At 41.7% G+C, this 18,035-nt stretch overlaps 1 protein-coding gene across 1 annotated transcript; it reads left to right on the top strand.

Moving 5' to 3' along the window:
* The first annotated feature begins 281 nt into the window (after positions 1-281).
* On the top strand, positions 282-18,035 carry LOC121390775. The gene is made up of 5 exons (XM_041522693.1): positions 282-3,021; positions 6,479-6,697; positions 8,174-8,367; positions 15,953-16,192; positions 16,930-18,035. Exons 1-5 carry the CDS (start codon positions 319-321, stop codon positions 17,732-17,734), a joined length of 4,161 nt encoding a protein of 1,386 aa, XP_041378627.1. The 5' UTR covers positions 282-318; the 3' UTR covers positions 17,735-18,035.

Here is an 18,035-nt window from a genome sequence, read left to right on the forward strand (position 1 = left end):
CTTGAGAGCAGACATGAAGGAAGTGAGTCACGGAGAGGAAATAGAAGGGATAGACCCTCGAATGGTGACAATAATGGCTATAGATGCCTGCAATTAGATCATGCAAACAAAGACGAAGAAGCAGGAAGAGGGGATTTTGGGAGAAGAGGGGATTTCAGGGGAAGAGAGAATTTCAGGGGAAGAGAGATTTTCAGGGGAAGAGGGGATTTCAGGGGAAAAGGGGATTTCAAGGGAAGAGGCGATTTCAGGGGGAAAGGGGATTTTAGGGGAAGAGGGGACTTTACCAGCAGAGGACAAGACACAGGGCCAGGTAGGAAAATGGGAAATGTAGGATACGGAGAAGACCAGTACTCTAGTTTTGGGCATGACTCTAATTCAGACGTGGGTGGAACTGGACATTGGCAAAGATTACAGAGTCAGAGAGGAACCAACAGGCCTTATAGAGGTGGAAGAGGAGGAAGATGGAAAACACCATATGGAGGTCAGGGTCAGCATGACATGGACAGAAGACCTAAACGAGAAGCAGGTGAAGTAGAAAATGAGCAGGCGTTTGGTGGGTTGAGCAGAACAGCATCAGAAAATAGTCTCTCTGAAGATGATTCTAGAGCCAGTGATGCATCTGGCTATGGGCAGCCATCTCAGAGGCAGAGAGGCATTGGGAGCCAGAACAGATCCAGAGGTGGGAGACGGGGAAGACCTGGTAATAGCAGACCTTATAGAAATGAAAGAGGGGGAAGAGATGGTAGAAGACCATATAGAGGTCAGGGTCAGCATGGCATGGAGAGAAGACCTAAACGAGAAGCAGATGAAGTGGAAAATGTGAAAGCATTTGGTGGCTTGAGCAGAACAGCATCAGAAGTGAGTCTCTTTTCTACAGCAACTGCTGGAGAATGGACTGACTTTGAAGATGATTCTAGTGTTGGGGATACATCTGACAACAACAGACAACCACCAAAGAAGCCAAGAGTGCCTGGGAAATTGTCAAGAGGTGGAAGAGGTAGGCCTGGTAATAGAAGACCTTATAGAAATGAAAGAGGGGGGAGAGGTGGAAGACCATGGAGGGGACGGAATCAGGGAGGCAAGGACAGAGGACCTAATAAAGAAGCAGATGATGTAGGACATGTGAAGGCATTCCGTGGCTTGAGCAGAAGAACAGCATCTGAAGTGAGTCTCTGTTCAACTGGAACAGCTGGAGCATCAAGTGACTTTGAAGATGATTCTAGTGTTGAGGATACATCTGATCATAGGCAACCTGCATCTCTGAGGCAAAGAGGTACTGGCAAGCAGAACAGAACAAGAGCCTGGTCGAGAGGTAGACCTGGTCGTGGTCTGATGACGGGGACTGAATGCCGTGAAAAAGCAACAGATGTGGATTTCAAGCGTGAAGAAAATGGCCCAGGAGTGTTGGATCTGTTGGCCAGTCTTAGAGGTCTTTCCACAGCAGAAGTAACTCAGGTGAACACAAATGTAGGTTTTGAAGAAGAAGAAGACCAGGAAAGACCTTCAGAAAATAAAAATAATTTATCTTCTAAAAGAACACGAAGACAAAAGAAACCAAAACGACATGAAGAATCACATGGTTCTCAAGGTAGAAGTGTTCGCACTCCTTCAAGCTCGATGCAAGCCAAAGAGAAACTAGAAGCAGATAGCACAGTCAGCAAAGTGTGTGATATTCTTCTTAATAAGTTTAATGGACGTGCAGAATTTTCAAAGCTTGTTAAGGAAAAGGATCTTCCTGAAGAAGCTTCTGTAGTTTCTTGGTATGAAAGTCACAGGAAATTTTTTTTGCTTTTTAAAAACAGAGGCAGAGTTGAGTTTGTATCTGTCTATTCAAGAAATGTACGGCTGTGCGCAGTGTACAACAAGAATGACTGTACAAAAGACGACTGCACATATCTTCATATCTGCATACAGTATATAACCGGTGGGTGCAAATATGCGTGTTGTCTATCACATGACTTTTTCGATGATAGAAATAACAGTAAGATCCAGGGATTTTGGTTTGCGGAGTACAAAAACGAGGATATAGCTAAGATTGTACGATGCAGTCTTCCAGAGTGGTGCGAGGAGTATCAAAGTCAAGGAGACCAGCATGTGAAAGCCTGTCCGTTGATCCATGTGTGTCGGAATAGGAAATGCAATAAACAGTGTGGCCTTGAGCATAACATCAAGGGCTCTGACCATAACCGTTCGATACTGAATGCGTATTATATGGAAAAATGGCAGGACAACATTCTCAATCGAATACTTCTTCAGCGACAGCACAACGTCCAACAGGTCAAAATAGACAGGCATCAAGAAGGACCTTATAAAGCCACAAATTTGAATGTGGATAGGCAACATAAAGAACTGGACAGGACCAGAACATCAGCCGGGCTATTGTCTAGGCAAGTAGTGGATACAGACGATAATGTTACAGGACTGAGTTGTAGAAGATCTTATACGACTGAGCAGTATGGCCTAAAGGAGACACAAAACGTGTCCAGTAATTCACATGACGGTTCTCAGACAAATAAAGAGCAAAGCAAAGAATTAATACAGAGTCTACAACCTGCAGTATTATTCAAAGGTGAAGATAAAAAACTCAAGGGTATCCTTAAGACAAAAACAACATCTCGAACTGGTCCAGATACAGACTTATTCAAATTTGAATCAGATGAAGATAAGGAACAGGCTACCCTTAAACAATATGCAAGATCCACACCAAACATACAGGTACCGATGGATACAACTACAACTGAAGTTAGAAACACAATAACACTTTCCAGTCAAGAGTCAGACTATTTCAAATTTGAATCTGATGTAGATGATGAACCTGATGCTGCATCAACAGGTGATGCTCTCTGTGAGAAGTATGTGTGGAGGGAGTGTTCCAGACGCTCGCACTTCCATGGGACAAGCCGTCTGCCATACCAGTGGCAGATCAAGATGCACGATGGATGGATCTTCTTTGATGCACCAGAGAATGAGAAGATTGAGCAGTCGTTCTGTAACTTCAACAAGAAGATCGAGGACATAAAGGTGAGAAGCTAAACAGATGCTTATACTAACTGTATTGTCTGTGGATGAAGTTTGATTAGTTCTTTAGGAAAATGGGTGAGTTGGTAAAGGAATGGTTATCTGGGATGGGATGGAAAAAGGAAATAATAGGATGGAAGAGGATGGGATAGGATACAATAGGAAGGAAAGAACTGTGTTTATTTAACGACGCACTCAACACATTTTATTTATGGTTATATGGCATCAGGCATATGGTTAAGGACCATACAAATATTGAGAGGGGAAACCCACTATCGCCACTTCTTATGGGCTACCTTTTTCGATTAGCAGCAAGGGATCTTTTATATGCACCATCCCACAGACAGGACAGAACATACCACAGCCTTTGTCACAGCAGTTGTGGATCCTTGGCTGGAACAAGAAATAGCCCAATGGGTTCACCGACGGGGATCGATCCTAGACCGACCAAGCATCAAGCGAATGCTTTATCACTGGTCTTTGTCCTGCTCAAGGATAGAATAGATACATTCAGAACTGGGGGCGAGACATAGCCGTGGTAAAGTGCTCACTAGATGTGCGGTCGGTTTGGGATCGATCCCCGTCTGTAGGCCCATTGGGCTATTTCTCGCTCCAGCCAGTGCACCATAACTGGTACATCGATCAAAGGCTATGGTTTGTGCTATCCTGTCTATGGGATGGTGCATATAAAAGATCCCTTGCTGCTAATAGAAAAAGAGTATCCCATGAAGTGGCGACAGCGGGTTTCCTCCCTCAGTATCTATGTGGTTCTGAACCGTATGTCAGATGCCATATAACCATAAATAAAATGTGTTCAGTGCGTTGTTAAATAAGCCATTTCATTTCAGAACTGATTGTAATGTCAAGCTGGCCACTGAGACCTACAAGTATGGTCATATGAACAGGACCTTGTTCCATGGCATGATTTTGGTATGTCACCAATGTCATTGCAAATATTTACCATCACAACGATAACATTTTCTGTGATCAGCAGCAGATCCTATGAAAAGAATTTTAGTATTTTGTTAATAAACACCTTTGTCTTCTTTATGATGTCTCAACAATATAAATATGGGAGATATAAATTTTTTAGTACAGTGAAACCCATCTAAACATCTACAAGTCGAAGTAGAAAGTTCACTTTTAAGATGTTTATATACTCTTCAAAAGAAGAAACGCAAAACCACATTGTCGTAACATTTGGAGAATTGATTTAATTATTGAATGGTGAGTCCGATAATTACCAAATGTTGCAGGATTGTTCACAATTCACTCTAGTCCATTGTGAGTAAGTGATAGGACACACCACCAAGGTCAAGGTCATCTGGAGTCAAATGTGGCCTCCGCGTGTGTTGACAACTGCCTGGCACCGCCTGCCCATTGAAGCAACCAGAGTACGGATGACGTCCCGGGGGATGGTGGCCCACTCGGCCTGCAAGGCTGCTGCCAGCTCGGGCAGGGTCTGGGGCTGTGGTTGTCGCTGTCGGAGGCGTCGGTCCAACTCGTCCCATAGATGCTCAATTGGGTTCAAATCCGGTGATATCGATGGCCAAGGAAGGACATTAATGTTGTTGTTCTGTAGGAAAGCCGTTGTGAGACGTGCTGTGTGAGGCCTGGCGTTGTCATGTTGGAACACTGCGTTGGCGTTGGCCATAACTGGAACGATGTGTGGCCGGAGGATCTGGTCAATGTAGCCCTGTGCATTCAGGTTGCCCTGCACGTGGACCAGGTCAGTTCTGCCAGTGTGTGAGATGGCTGCCCACACCATGACACTACCCCCGCCGAATCTGTCCACTTCCTGTACGCAGTTTGCCGCATAACGTTCACCACGACGCCTATACACGCGACATCTTCCATCATGACGTCGGAGCAGAAATCGGGACTCGTCACTGAACCACACCTGTCTCCATCGCAGTTGAGGCCATTGTCGATGAATCTGGCACCACTGCAGTCGGAGTCGACGGTGTTGTGGTGTTAAGATGACACCTCGAACTGGACGTCTGGCACGAATTCCTACCTCACGTAGGCGGTTCCGTACGGTCTGGTCGGATATCCTGCACAAACCTGGTATTCCTGCGGCTGTGGAGGTGGCAGTAGTCAATCGTTCCCGAAGGTGGCGTACCCGGATGTAGCGGTCCTGCCCGGGGGTAGTGACCCGTGGTCGACCGGATCTAGGGAGGTCGCGTGTTGATCTATGTTGCTGGTAACGGTCCCACAGTCTGGAGATGGTGCTTGGGGACACATGGAATGCCCTACGGCCGTTCTGGATTCGCCTGCGTCTAGTCGGCCGATGGCATTGTTTCTCTGCGGTTCACTGAGACGTGGCATGTCCTGGATTGTCAACTGTCGGCCAGATACAGAGGCCAGGCAAGCGAACACCCTGCACTTTTATACTGTCGGTGTTCATGTTGCACGTGCAGACAACGCACGTGCAGTGGTGACATGGTTTGCACGTGGCTGCGTTTTTGCGAATATTCACATTTTGGAACTTTATTGTACAGTAGTTGCGTTTTATCGAATGTAACCGTGGGAATGTGTTTGGGACATGCAATGACCTTATATTCACAAAGCATGAACCGGTAGGAAACATAAAATCGGAGTTATAACCCATTTGTACCCTTTTGCGTTTCTTTTTTTGAAGAGTATATATAATCCAGTTTAAAGAGGTCTGATATTTAAAAGGATTTTTAATTTGGAGGAATTCTGGTTAACTGAAGGTCCGGTTTTAAGGGGATTCACTGTATTATACAGCAATTATCGCAGTTTAGAGAGGTTCTGTTCTATATACTGATACTTAAAAATTAACCTTGAAAACCAAATCTTGTTTTGAGGGAATTCTAGTTTACCGAGTGTCCAGTTTTAATGGGATTCACCATATTATGCAATAATTCAACAGTTAACACACTGGTAATCAACTGGCAAAGCTTTGATGTTCTAAATTGTTGATACCTTTAGCATTATAAAACTAATCAAACCACTACATCCCCAAGCTAGGGGCGAAATGTAGCCCAGTGGTTAAGCGCTCGCTTGATGCACGGTCGATTTGGGATCGATCCCCATCAGTGGTATGTGCTATCCTGTCTATGGGATGGTGCATATAAAAGATCCCTTGCTGCTGATCGAAAAGAGTAGCCCATGAAGTGGCAACAGCGGGTTTCCTCTCTCAATATATCTGTGTGGTCCTTAACCATATGCATGATACAATATAACTGTAAATAAAATGTGTTGAGTGCATCGTTAAATAAAACATTTCCTTCCTTCCTTCCACTGGTAATCAACTGGCAAAGCTTTGATGTTCTAAATTGTTGATACCTTCATCATTATAAAAGCTAATGTAACCACTACATCCCCAAGATAGATTTGTGTGTGTCGACCATTAAACATTTGATGACAGATCAAAAGTCATGGTCATGACATATATTACATTATAATGTAACACTTGTAATTTTTTTTTTTCTAGGTTTCTGACAGTTTGATGGCTCAAATCAACTTTGACTCCATGACGGCAGTTACGTACTTACAGTTCTATGGGGAAATTATTGATCATGCTTCAGACGATACTGAGATAAAGCGACTGTCCACGCCCTCGTATATCACTGGGACTGATGATAACATGGCCGAACTGACACAGTGGTGCTGGCATTTCAGCGACCATAAAACATGGTACCCATTTGAACCTGTAAGTCTACACGTGTATATAATCACAAACTGCTTGCTGCAGTGCAATTTACTCTATTCCGAGTGGATCGAAGGAAGGAAATGTTTTATTTAACGACACATTCAACACATTTTGTTTACGGTTATATGGCGTTAGACATATGGTTGAGGACCACACAGATATTGAGAGAAGAAATCCGCTGTCACCACATCATGGGCTACTCTCTCTCTCTCTCTCTCTCTCTCTCTCTCTCTCTCTCTCTCTCTCTCTCTCTCTCTCTCTCTCTCTCTCTATCTCTATCTCTCTGGAGCAGGACGTAGCCCAGAGGTGAAGTGCTCTCTCGATGTGTGGATGGTCTGGGATCGATCCCCGTCAGTGAGCCCATTGGGCTATTTATCATTTTATCATTCCAGCCAGTACACCACGAAGGCCGTGGTATGTACTACCCTGTCTGTGGGATGGTGCATATAAAAGATCCCTTGCTGCTAATGGAAAAGAGTAGCCCATGAAGTGACGACAGTGGGTTTCCTCTGTCAATATCTGTGTGGTCTTAACCATTTGTCTGACGCCATATAACCGTAAATAAAATGTGTTGGGTGCATCATTAAATAAAACATTTTCTCTCTCTCTGTCTCTCTCTCTGTATTTCTCTTTCTTTCTCTGCCTCTGTCTTTGTCTCTCTCTCTGTATTTCTTTCTTTCTCAGTCTCTCTCTGTATTTACCGGCCTCAGTGGCGTCGTGGCAGGCCATCGGTCTACCGGCTGGTAGGTACTGGGTTCGGATCCCAGTCGAGGCATGGGATTTTTAATCCAGATACCGACTCCAAACCCTGAGTGAGTGCTCCGCAAGGCTCAATGGGTAGGTGTAAACCACTTGCACCGACCAGTGATCCATAACTGGTTCAACAAAGGCCATGGTTTGTGCTATCCTGCCTGTGGGAAGCGCAAATAAAAGATCCCTTGCTGCCAATCGGAAGAGTAACCCATGTAGTGGCGACAGCGGGTTTCCTCTCAAAATCTGTGTGGTCCTTGACCACATAACCGTAAATAAAATGTGTTGAGTGCGTCGTTAAATAAAACACTTCTTTCTTTTTTCTCTCTGTATTTGTCTATCTCTGTCCCTATCTCCCTCTGTCTCTGTCTATCTCTGTCCCTCTTTCCCTCTGTCTCTCTCTGTATTTCTTTTTCTCTCTCTGTCTATATCTGTCCCTATCTCCCTCTGTCTGTCTGTCTCTACCTCTCTCTGTATTTCTTTTTCTCTCTCTTTGTCTATCTCTGTCCCTATCTCCCTCTCTCTCTCTGTCTCTGTCTGTCTCTCTCTCTGTCAAAAATATTTCTCTTTCTCCCTCTGTCTGTCTCTGGATCTGTCTGTCTCTCTCTCTCGCTCTCTCTTGCTCTCTCTCTCTGTCTCTCTGTGTATTTAGAATTGGCAAAATTACTAAATGTTTGACATCCAAAATCTCTAAAACAAAACAAACTTTAAACAAAATTGTTTCAGGAAGCATTACAGTACACCATGGAACTGAAGTATTTGAATGATCAGCTGAGCTATTTTTTTGAGCGTGAGCAGTTTCAGTATAAAGTAGACTTCCCCACCATGAGACAGAAGAACCTGCAGACTTTGAAGATGAGAGAAGTGATGAGAAGACCGATGTTTGTGTCACCTGATGACGTTAAGCAACACAGGAAAATGTAAGATAAACGGACTGTCCTCAATTTACTATCCTTGTAGCAGGGTTTAAAGGGGCATTCCTGAGTTTGCTGCATTGTAAGATGTTTCCGACTAATAAAATATTTCTACGATTAAACTTACATGTTAAATATATTTTCTTGTTTAGAATATCAGTGTCTGTATATTCCAAGTGTTTCTGGTCGTCTTAATATTTGTAAGAAGCCCAAACTGGATTTTGTCTTCAAATAATTTCGTATGTACGAAAAAATATATTTTAAGAAATACAATGAAATTTAACCAAGTACAAATATCAGAACGGCCAGAAACACATTTAATATACAGCCACTAATATTTTATGCAGAAAAATATATTTGATATGTAATTACAGTCATCAAAAAGTCTCTATTAGTCAATAACATCTTTAAAATGTCAGCAAACTCAGGAATGTCCCTAATTTAGGCTGTCGTTCGCAAAATTGCCAAATGCAAATTAATATTGAATTCGGCGAAAATATTTCATTATCAAATCGCCAAAAAGCTAATTTGAAAATCTTGTTTCAATATCTTCCGCTATTTGTTTTTGAGGAGTATTTGTTAATACATTAAGATGCATGTACAGGTCGGAAATAAGTTTACAAGTCGGAAATAACAACTTGCGAAGTAAACGCGAACGCAGCATTAGTCTCGCTATTTGTTATTTATACATCTACTTTGCGCATGCTTGTTTTGAGCCACTTCCGTCGGATTCCGTAACTGGCTTAATTTTTGTCAATCGGAATAGCTCGCTCCTTTTCGCTTTCTCCATGTGGCCGATGTCACGTGATTTCTTGCGTGCAGAAAAAGCCGACATGTCTCGATTGACTGTTCATGGAATACCACTTACCGGGTATATCGTAAAGGATCGTTAAAATGCTGATTAAACTGTTTAACTCTGTCTTTATTTTTGCTGAATATTTAACAATGTACTCTCATTGTAACTCCTAGCAATGGCAATAAACTGGATGCAGTAAGCCTCGGCAGATGATTGCGATGTAGTTGCATGTAATATTTTTGATCGTCAAACATATATAATTAGCAATGTTATCAATGCGTTTAAATGGCGCCAGTTAATAGACATATATTAATGTGTTGTCATTGATGTCATATATATAGTCCTAACTACATGTATATTAACGACTCCTAGAGAACAAAGTTAATTTGTTCCAAACATTACACAGACTTTCGATAACTTTGACAAAATTGTCACACCGTCAAAAGTGAAAAAGATCCGCAGTGCTTTATAATGTAGGCTATTAGTCTGCCTTTTTTTAGTTTGGTTGCATGGAAGGCGCACATGTTTTGTAAAGTGTGCGACGATGCAACCACTCATGATGCAATGACGTAAGATTTTTGTTACAGGCATCTCAACTTCGTCCGCAGTTCTTGTTAGGTGTGAAAATATTGATGCACAGTGAAACCTGTAGTATTCATTCACTGTATTGATCATCCAAATGCATTAAGAAGCCACTTGTTTTAAGTAGTCGCCTTAATGTTCTCCCAAACCTTCTAATAAAGTACAGATTGATCTGTATTAAACAGCCCCCCACCCCCATACTAAGAGGTCATGTTTTGGTACCCTCTTGGGTAGCAAGTTGATACAGGTTGGATTGTAGTTAATTTGAGACATTTTGTTTTGAGTGCTTGCCAATTAGTTTCCATTGAAAGTCTATTTGTATTATTTTCCAAAATGGATAAGTGGGTGATAAGAGATTCTTCGACAAAAAGTAAACCTAAAGATCACAAAAGGGGAGCTGGAGAAACTAGTACCAAGAAATGGAAGCCATCCTAACCAGTTATAAATTTCTGGCCTGTGCTGCTTTTTCAAGTGATGTTCTGTACATCATTAACCAACTTTGTCTAACATTCCAATGTTGAGACTTGTGTTGCTGAACTGAAGAATATTCAGGATACGCACACTGGTACAAAGTACATGGATTTCGGAGACAATGTGCCTATAAACTTGCACATGGTGAGGGTTTTGAGCACGAGGGTCACCATGTCAGAGATAGCGAAGCAATGCGTAAAGAAACACGGTTGGTATTTGATCTGTTCCTGGGGCATGTTATCTGCAACATACAGGAGCGATTGGGTAATCTGGGTCAAGTTGGTATCTTTACTTTCATGTTGCCTTGCAATATCCTTGAAGTGTCTATGGGGCTGAGGAGATTACAAAGGTGTGTGTCCATTTCAAGGACCATGACTTCCTGGGTGACCATTCAAGTCTTGGTGCAGAGTGGAAACATTTGAAACGGATTTTGTCTGTGTTCTGCAAAGCCATGAATTTGAGAGAACTGGTCAAGTTTTTGTATGACAACGCAATGGCAGAGCTGTATCCTCACATGGTATCAGTTTGTGAATTCCTCTTGTCCTTGCCATGTCAACTGTTGACTGTGAAAGAGGATTTAATGTCATGAATTTCACTAAGACAGTGTTGCGAAATCAAATGTCGATTCCACACCTCAGTAATCTCATGATGATTTCCCTGAATGGTGATGACAGGCGAAACTTTGATTTTGACGAAGCATTCAAAATTTTGTGCCTGAAAAAGGAGCGAATTGCTGTTAGAAATGTTACAGAGTAGCCATGAAATGTACTTCACAATGTGGACTTTAAAACGGGGCAGAACTGATGGATACATTACAGTAGTAACTGGGCATGGACACCCATATTCATTCAGAAATTATGGGTTAGAAATAAATTACTTTAAAAAGAGCCTTAATTTTGTCATAATTTTGTTGGCTAATTGAAACCTGAATTTGACTACAGATTTCTGGGTCAGATTAGCCAAATTGCTAATAATGTTTTAAGTCCAGCTTAAACCCTGATTGTAGCATTTTTCTCACAAATAAACCCAAAGGCTCGAGTGACCATTGCGAACCGGTTTTCTTCATCATCGTGGCCAGGACATAGCCCAGTGGTAAAGTGCTCACTTGGTGTGCAGTCTGTCTGCGATCTATACAGCTCGGTGAACTCATTGGGCTGTTTCTTGATCCACCACTGCTATTTGAAAGGCTGTGGTATGTGCTGTCCTGTCTGGGATGATGCATATCAAAGATCCTTGGGGGTGAGACGATGCCCAGTGTTAAAGCATTTGCTTGATGCACAGTCAGTCTGGGATCTATCTCCATTGGTGGACCCATTGGGCTGTTTCTCGATCCAGCCAGTGCACTATGACTGCTATTTGAAAGGCTGTGGTATGTGCTGTCCTGTCAGTGGGATGATGCATATCAAAGATCCTTGGGGGTGAGACGATGCCCAGTGTTAAAGTGCTCACTTGATGCACAGTCAGTCTGGGATCTATCTCCGTTGGTGGACCCATTGGGCTGTTTCTCGATCCAGCCAGTGCACTATGACTGCTATTTGAAAGGCTGTGGTATGTGCTGTCCTGTCAGTGGGATGATGCATATCAAAGATCCTTGGGGGTGAGACGATGCCCAGTGTTAAAGTGCTCACTTGATGCACAGTCAGTCTGGGATCTATCTCCGTTGGTGGACCCATTGGGCTGTTTCTCGATCCAGCCAGTGCACTATGACTGCTATTTGAAAGGCTGTGGTATATGCTGTCCTGTCTGTGGGATGGTGCATATAAAAAAAATCCTTGTGGGTGTGATGTAGCCCAGTGTTAAAGCGCTCTCTTGATGCACAGTCAGTCTGGGATATATCTCTGTCGCTGGGCCCATTGGGCTGTTTCTCGATCCAGCCAGTGCACCATGACTGCTATATGAAAGGCCATGGTATGTGTTATCCTGTCAGTGGGATGATGCATATAAAAGATCCTTGGGGGTGAGACGTAGCCCAGTTGTAAAGCGCTCACTTGATGCACAATGAGTCTGGGATCTATCTTTCATCGTCAGACCCATTTGGCTATTTCTTGTTCCAGCCAATGCCCCATGACTGCTATATGAAAGATATCCTGCGTGTGGGGTGGTGCATATAAAATATCACTTGCTATTAATGGAAAAATGTAGTGGGTTTCTTCTCTAAAACTATAGATGGTTCTGCATGGGTCCAGTTTAAAAATATTTTCTCTACTTACACAAATGCTATACATTAGAGCTGGGCGATATTGAAATTTTAGGTTCTGCGTCAGTATCGGTATGTTTTGGGTGATTTACCTTGGTATCAGTACTACGGTATTCGGTATTGATACAATCAGCCCTCTACATTAACTTTTCTGTCCAGATAGCGCCTTCTTCTATTTTTTTAGGAGCCTGGCCAAATACAAAATTAGGAGCCATGTTTATGTATATCGATAGAGTGTATGTATGTATGATTCATGAATGTATATATAGCGTATGTATGGATGAATGAATGTGTGTATCTATATCTGTTTGTGGTTGTGTGTGTGTCTATGTGAGTGTGTGTAAACCATTGTTGCAAATATATTAAAGAACTTTGAAAAGCATAAAGTGTATGTATCAGAGAAACAGTTGTGCAATTTATATATGTACTGGGTTTCTTTAGTATGTGTAATTGTCTGTTGAGTACTACGTCATCAGAAAGTAAATTCTAAGTCTCTACCATAACAGATTGTAATAATCTGATTTAAAATTATTTTTTAAAATGCAACTCTGCAGAGTTGGTGTAGACCCTCCTATATATATGAAACAAAATTATTAAAATTTATTTTACTAAAATGCAACTCTGCAGAGTTGGTGTAGACCCTCCTATATATATATGAAACAAAATTATTAAAATTTATTGATCTATCCTGTTGTACATAGTTTGAAAATTATTTTCCTCTGCTTTTTAGTTCATGCATTAATGATAAATTTTCCATGAAAAGGGGCAAAAATGTCTCATGCATATTCATAGCATCGCAAGTAATACATTCAGAATTCGCCGATATATATATAGTTAACTGGTTTTCTACTTTATGCTGAAAATTTTATTTGTAACAAATAATATTTGAAAAAAAAAAACCTACAAAGAATTTTCCATGAAAAGGGGCAAATATGTCTCATGCATATTCATAGCATCGCAAGTAATACATTCAGAATTCGCTGATATATATATAGTTAACTGGTTTTCTACTTTATGCTAACAATGTGTTTGCGTGCTACATAAAAAAGGTATAGATCGAGAGATCCCAGTCTATGTCAATCACGTAATTGACTCTTTTTTTAAAGTTGCTGATACGATTTTAATGTTTTGTTACAAACTTTTACTTCCCTTTTAAATAAAGTGTTTCATTAGGTGTACCAAGAAATGTTTTATAACTATTTAGATAGTGTCACGGGGATTCTATAATTCCCGTAACTGAATAAAACACGATTATCAAAATATCTCTCCTAACTGTATATCTATTAGATCTCTCTGTAACAGGCTGTTAACCCTAGTATGGCTCGTCTCTAGGTATGATCAGAGATACGATCTTATATAAGTATATATTTTAATAGCACGTTTAGCTCACTAGAAACACAACAAAACACAATACACTTTGGAATCTGTATTATCCTACGCTGACAAATGTACAGCCGTAGTAGTAAATTAATAACAGCAATAATAACAACCCAGAACTGATCACTTAATTAGTTAATCTCTAGGTGTCTAGTTACACAATATGCGAATCACTTCACCGTTACACCACACCCACACGTGTGATAATTGAGAAACGCTTACAGGAGAAGTTAATTAATAAAGGAATTACAACACCATTCCTAACTGGTTAATTTTTTAATTAACCCTTACTACTCGTTCAGCAACGTGTGATAATTTAGAAACGCTTGCAGGGGAACTTAATTAATAAAGGAATTACAGCTCTATTCCTAACGGGTTAATTTTTAATTAACCCTAACTATTCATTCAGTAACCTTGTGACACAGAATTAATATTGGTACCTATCACAATAAAGACAATAACCTACAGTGTACCTAGGTCCGCTAGGATGACTGGCTAAGCTTTATATTACCAAATACTCATATAATGTTAGAACAAGAAGTCTACGATTTACTTCGTCAGATGACCGAAGACACTGTCTAAAGAATATTGGTATAATACAGTACTAAAATATTTAAAGTCACATCAATCACATCAAGGTTATACACAGAGCAGAAATGATATTTACCAAAGTCCAAACGGACTAACGTTCCCAGAAAGCTTCCTAATTCGTTCTCCTAGCTATCTCTAAATCCTAGCTATTTATTCCAAAATCAGAATTGGCCTGGGGGTACAAGGCGGTACCTCCCCCTATCATCTGATATTTCCGCTCTACTCGCGTTGGTATATTTCTCTCTGATCGTCAGACTTACTGACGCCAGTCGTCGCCATCACAGTTATAAAAACCGCACTCGCAGAGGTATTACGTAACTACTCGCCACATGGCCTCCACAGCTGGACTAAGTGCATATAGGAATGCCAGATCGCGCGAAGTATTACGTAACAAGTTGCCCACCTGGGCTACGGGCAATAAACTGCACACGGCCCTCTAACACAATTAAAATCGCCACAGGCGAAACAAATTTAAGAGAATGTACCGTCACAGATAGTTTACTCTGATAATATATACTTCAGTCCTTGGTTTTTGAAAATTATATGCGAGTGTAAAATCACACACCTCAATATGCTAAAGCAAGTGAAAAATAACTCTCCAAAATAAATAAAACAGGCAATGTAGCTCCGATTGGATTTTGACTGGTACGTCTACAAAATTGTCTATTAAACCAGTATTTCCCGATTTGTTCAACAAAGAGAAATACCAGTTTAACAACTGCATGGAAGCCACTGCCATGTTTTTAAGTTTTATTGTTTTAATAAAAGGACCTTCCTATCAGCTCAATGAGCTATGAAAACTGTTGATTTTTGTAAACAGTGGAAATAAATATACCCATCTATTTTACATGCACCGTTTGTTGAGTGTAACATGTTCTGTTTTTCACACTCATCCGATTGAAATTACATGCGCTATACAAGTGCGATCACACCCGTGCACCTTAAAAAGCAAGGTCTTGTTAAAATTTGACTTGGATCAGTTAGAGAAAACATGGCTGCGGTCTTCTTTCGTGGTGATCATATTATTGATATTGTGATGATTTTTATCTCCACGAAATTGAAGGCGAATTGGATTTCGCATATGCGCTTAATTAACAAGGCAAAGTGTGCTATCCTGTCTGTGGAATGGTGCATATATAAAAGATCCCTTCCTACTAATGGAAAAATGTAACAGGTTTCCTCCCTGTGACTGTGTAAAAATGACCATAATATGTTTAACATCCAATAGTCGATGATTAAAAAATCAATGTGCTCTAGTGGTGTCATTAAACAAAACAAAACATTATTTTATTTTTTTACATTTATTACTTTAGCACTACAATTAATTACATGGGTGTCTTGTTTGTTCAAAACATGATTCTTGTTAGTTCTTCTATCTTTTCCATGAAGATGCCATACAAATCTGCTGGGCCCCATTCCACAAAGGGATCTTAGTTTTACGATCACCTTAAGTACATAAGGTACTAGCTAAGATCGCTTCATAGAACGGGGCCCTGAGCATCATCTTAGTTCATCTTTTCTATGCAGATCCCATCCAAATCTGCTGAGCATCATCTTAAATTTTTTTTTCCATGCAGATCCCATCCAAATCTGGTGACCAAGAAGCCAGCACTGTCGATGACTCTGCCTGATGGCTGGACGCCGCTAGACTGCCACCAGCCCATGGAGCTGGTCAAGCTGAATCTGGGCGAGGGTGATGGAGATGAGACGGTCAAGACTGTGCAGGAGTTGTTCTTCTCCACCATGAACAAATCCGACTTCAAGTTCAAGTCTCTGTTCCGCATTCAGAATCCAGCAATGTGGGAGAAATACTGCAGGTTTGTTAATTGTTATGATGCTCAGGTGCAGATTCGGGGATGGTGTGTGTGTGTGTGTGTGGGGGGGGAGGGGGAGGTGAGGATGCACAATCTTTCTACAAGTTCAAATCTCTGTTCCGCATACAGAATCCAGAAATGTGGGAGAAATACTGCAGGTTTGTTAATTGTTATGATGCTCATGCAGGTGCAGATCCGGGGTGGGGAAGAGGAGTAGGGGTGGGGGGTATGCTGGTGTTGCAAAACCTGACTCCAACTTCACATCTATCTTTTGTATACAGAATCCAGCAATGTGGGAGAAATACTGCAGGTTTGTTAATTGTTGTGATGCTCAGGTGCAGATCCGGGAGTGGGGTGGGTGGGGGTAGGGTGTGGATACACAATCTTTCTTCAGATTCAAGTCTCTGTTCCGCATACAGAATCCAGTAATGTGGGAGAAATACTGTAAGTTTGTTAATTGTTGTGATGCTCAGGTGCAGATCTGGGGAGGGGGGTGGGGGTGAGGATGCATGATCTTTCTTCAAGTTCAAGTCTGTTCCGCATACAGAATCCAGCAATGTGGAAGAAATACTGCAAGTTTGTTGTTATGATGCTCAGGTGCAGATCTGGGGGGTGGGTCAATGATGTTGGGGTTGTGAAATGTGCCTACATGTTCAGATCTCTGTTTCGCAGGACCTTTAAAGTTTTTCAGACTAAAAAAAAATTATGTTAAAAATTCTGTCTTTTTTTTTTCCATGCAGCATGAAAAGAACGATGGAGATGAGACCCCAGGGAGGACTGGTCAATGAGAAGCGACTCTTTCACGGGACAGTGGATGACATGAAGGTTGTCCGCGGAATCTGCCACAACAACGTCGACTTCCGCATGAGTGGAAAGAACGGTACAGTCTATGGCGACGGTGCATACTTTGCCAGAGATGCCAAATACAGCCACAGCTACACCAAAGGTCCTGTTCGGTTCATGTTCCTCTCAAGGGTCCTTGTTGGCCAGTACACCAAGGGAGAGAGTTCTTACAGACGTCCTCCGAACAGAGTGGGCCACACCCTGTACGACTCCTGTGTCAATGATGTGAGAGATCCTCAGATCTACATCATCTTCGACATGGCGCAGAGTTACCCAGAGTTTCTGATTGAGTACCTTGTTGTTACTCCTGCAGCTCCAGCTTATGGCCCGTCTGTCACTCCAAGATATTCCTCAACTAGTGTGCCAAGTTCGTCATCGTCATCATCAGCAAGGACATATGGCTATGTCTCGCCTAGCACATCCAGTTCTTCGATTGGAAACACACCGGCCTATGCCTCAGCAAGCACACTTGGCTATGCCTCAGCTAGCAGACCGGCATATTCCTCCACTAGTGCCACAGGTCATTCTTCAAGTAGTTCACCAAGATACTCCACTTTAAGCGGGGCCTCTATGGCTGTTCCACCTAGACCAAGATCTCCAGTGTCAACAAGGGTTACCACGGGAACCACTGCTGCTGCTTCACCTCATTCTTCCAGTACTACCGGTGCAGCAAAACAAAGGTCTGGATGTGTCCTTCAATGATCATCTGTACAGGACACATTTCCGAACGCTTGGGTCAAACTAGCTGATAGGTTGAACAAATTATGGTGTTTATCTCAAGGGTGTTCGACTCAATGAGATTCCATTATACATGTTAAAGGGAGCGTCTTGAGTTTGCAGCCATTGTAAGATGTATGCAATAACAGGGGCCTTATATTGGCAATTACTATTTTTTACTAAATACATTTTCTTGTTTAGAATTACAGTGTCTGTATATCGAATGTGTTTGCGGTCGTATACTAATGTTTTGTAGCACTTAGTTTTTACTTTTAATTTGTGATAT

This window comes from Gigantopelta aegis, chromosome 15 (genome assembly GCF_016097555.1).
Source record: "Gigantopelta aegis isolate Gae_Host chromosome 15, Gae_host_genome, whole genome shotgun sequence".
Lineage (NCBI taxonomy): Eukaryota > Metazoa > Mollusca > Gastropoda > Neomphalida > Peltospiridae > Gigantopelta > Gigantopelta aegis.

Coding starts and splice junctions, on each gene's coding strand:
- LOC121390775 (XM_041522693.1), top strand. CDS start 319: ATGGGAAATGTAGGATACGGAGAAGACCAGTACTCTAGTTTTGGGCAT. Junction 3,022..6,478: donor AGAAGATCGAGGACATAAAG/GTGAGAAGCTAA, acceptor TTTTTTTTCTAG/GTTTCTGACAGTTTGATGGC. Junction 16,193..16,929: donor ATGTGGGAGAAATACTGCAG/GTTTGTTAATTG, acceptor TTTTCCATGCAG/CATGAAAAGAACGATGGAGA.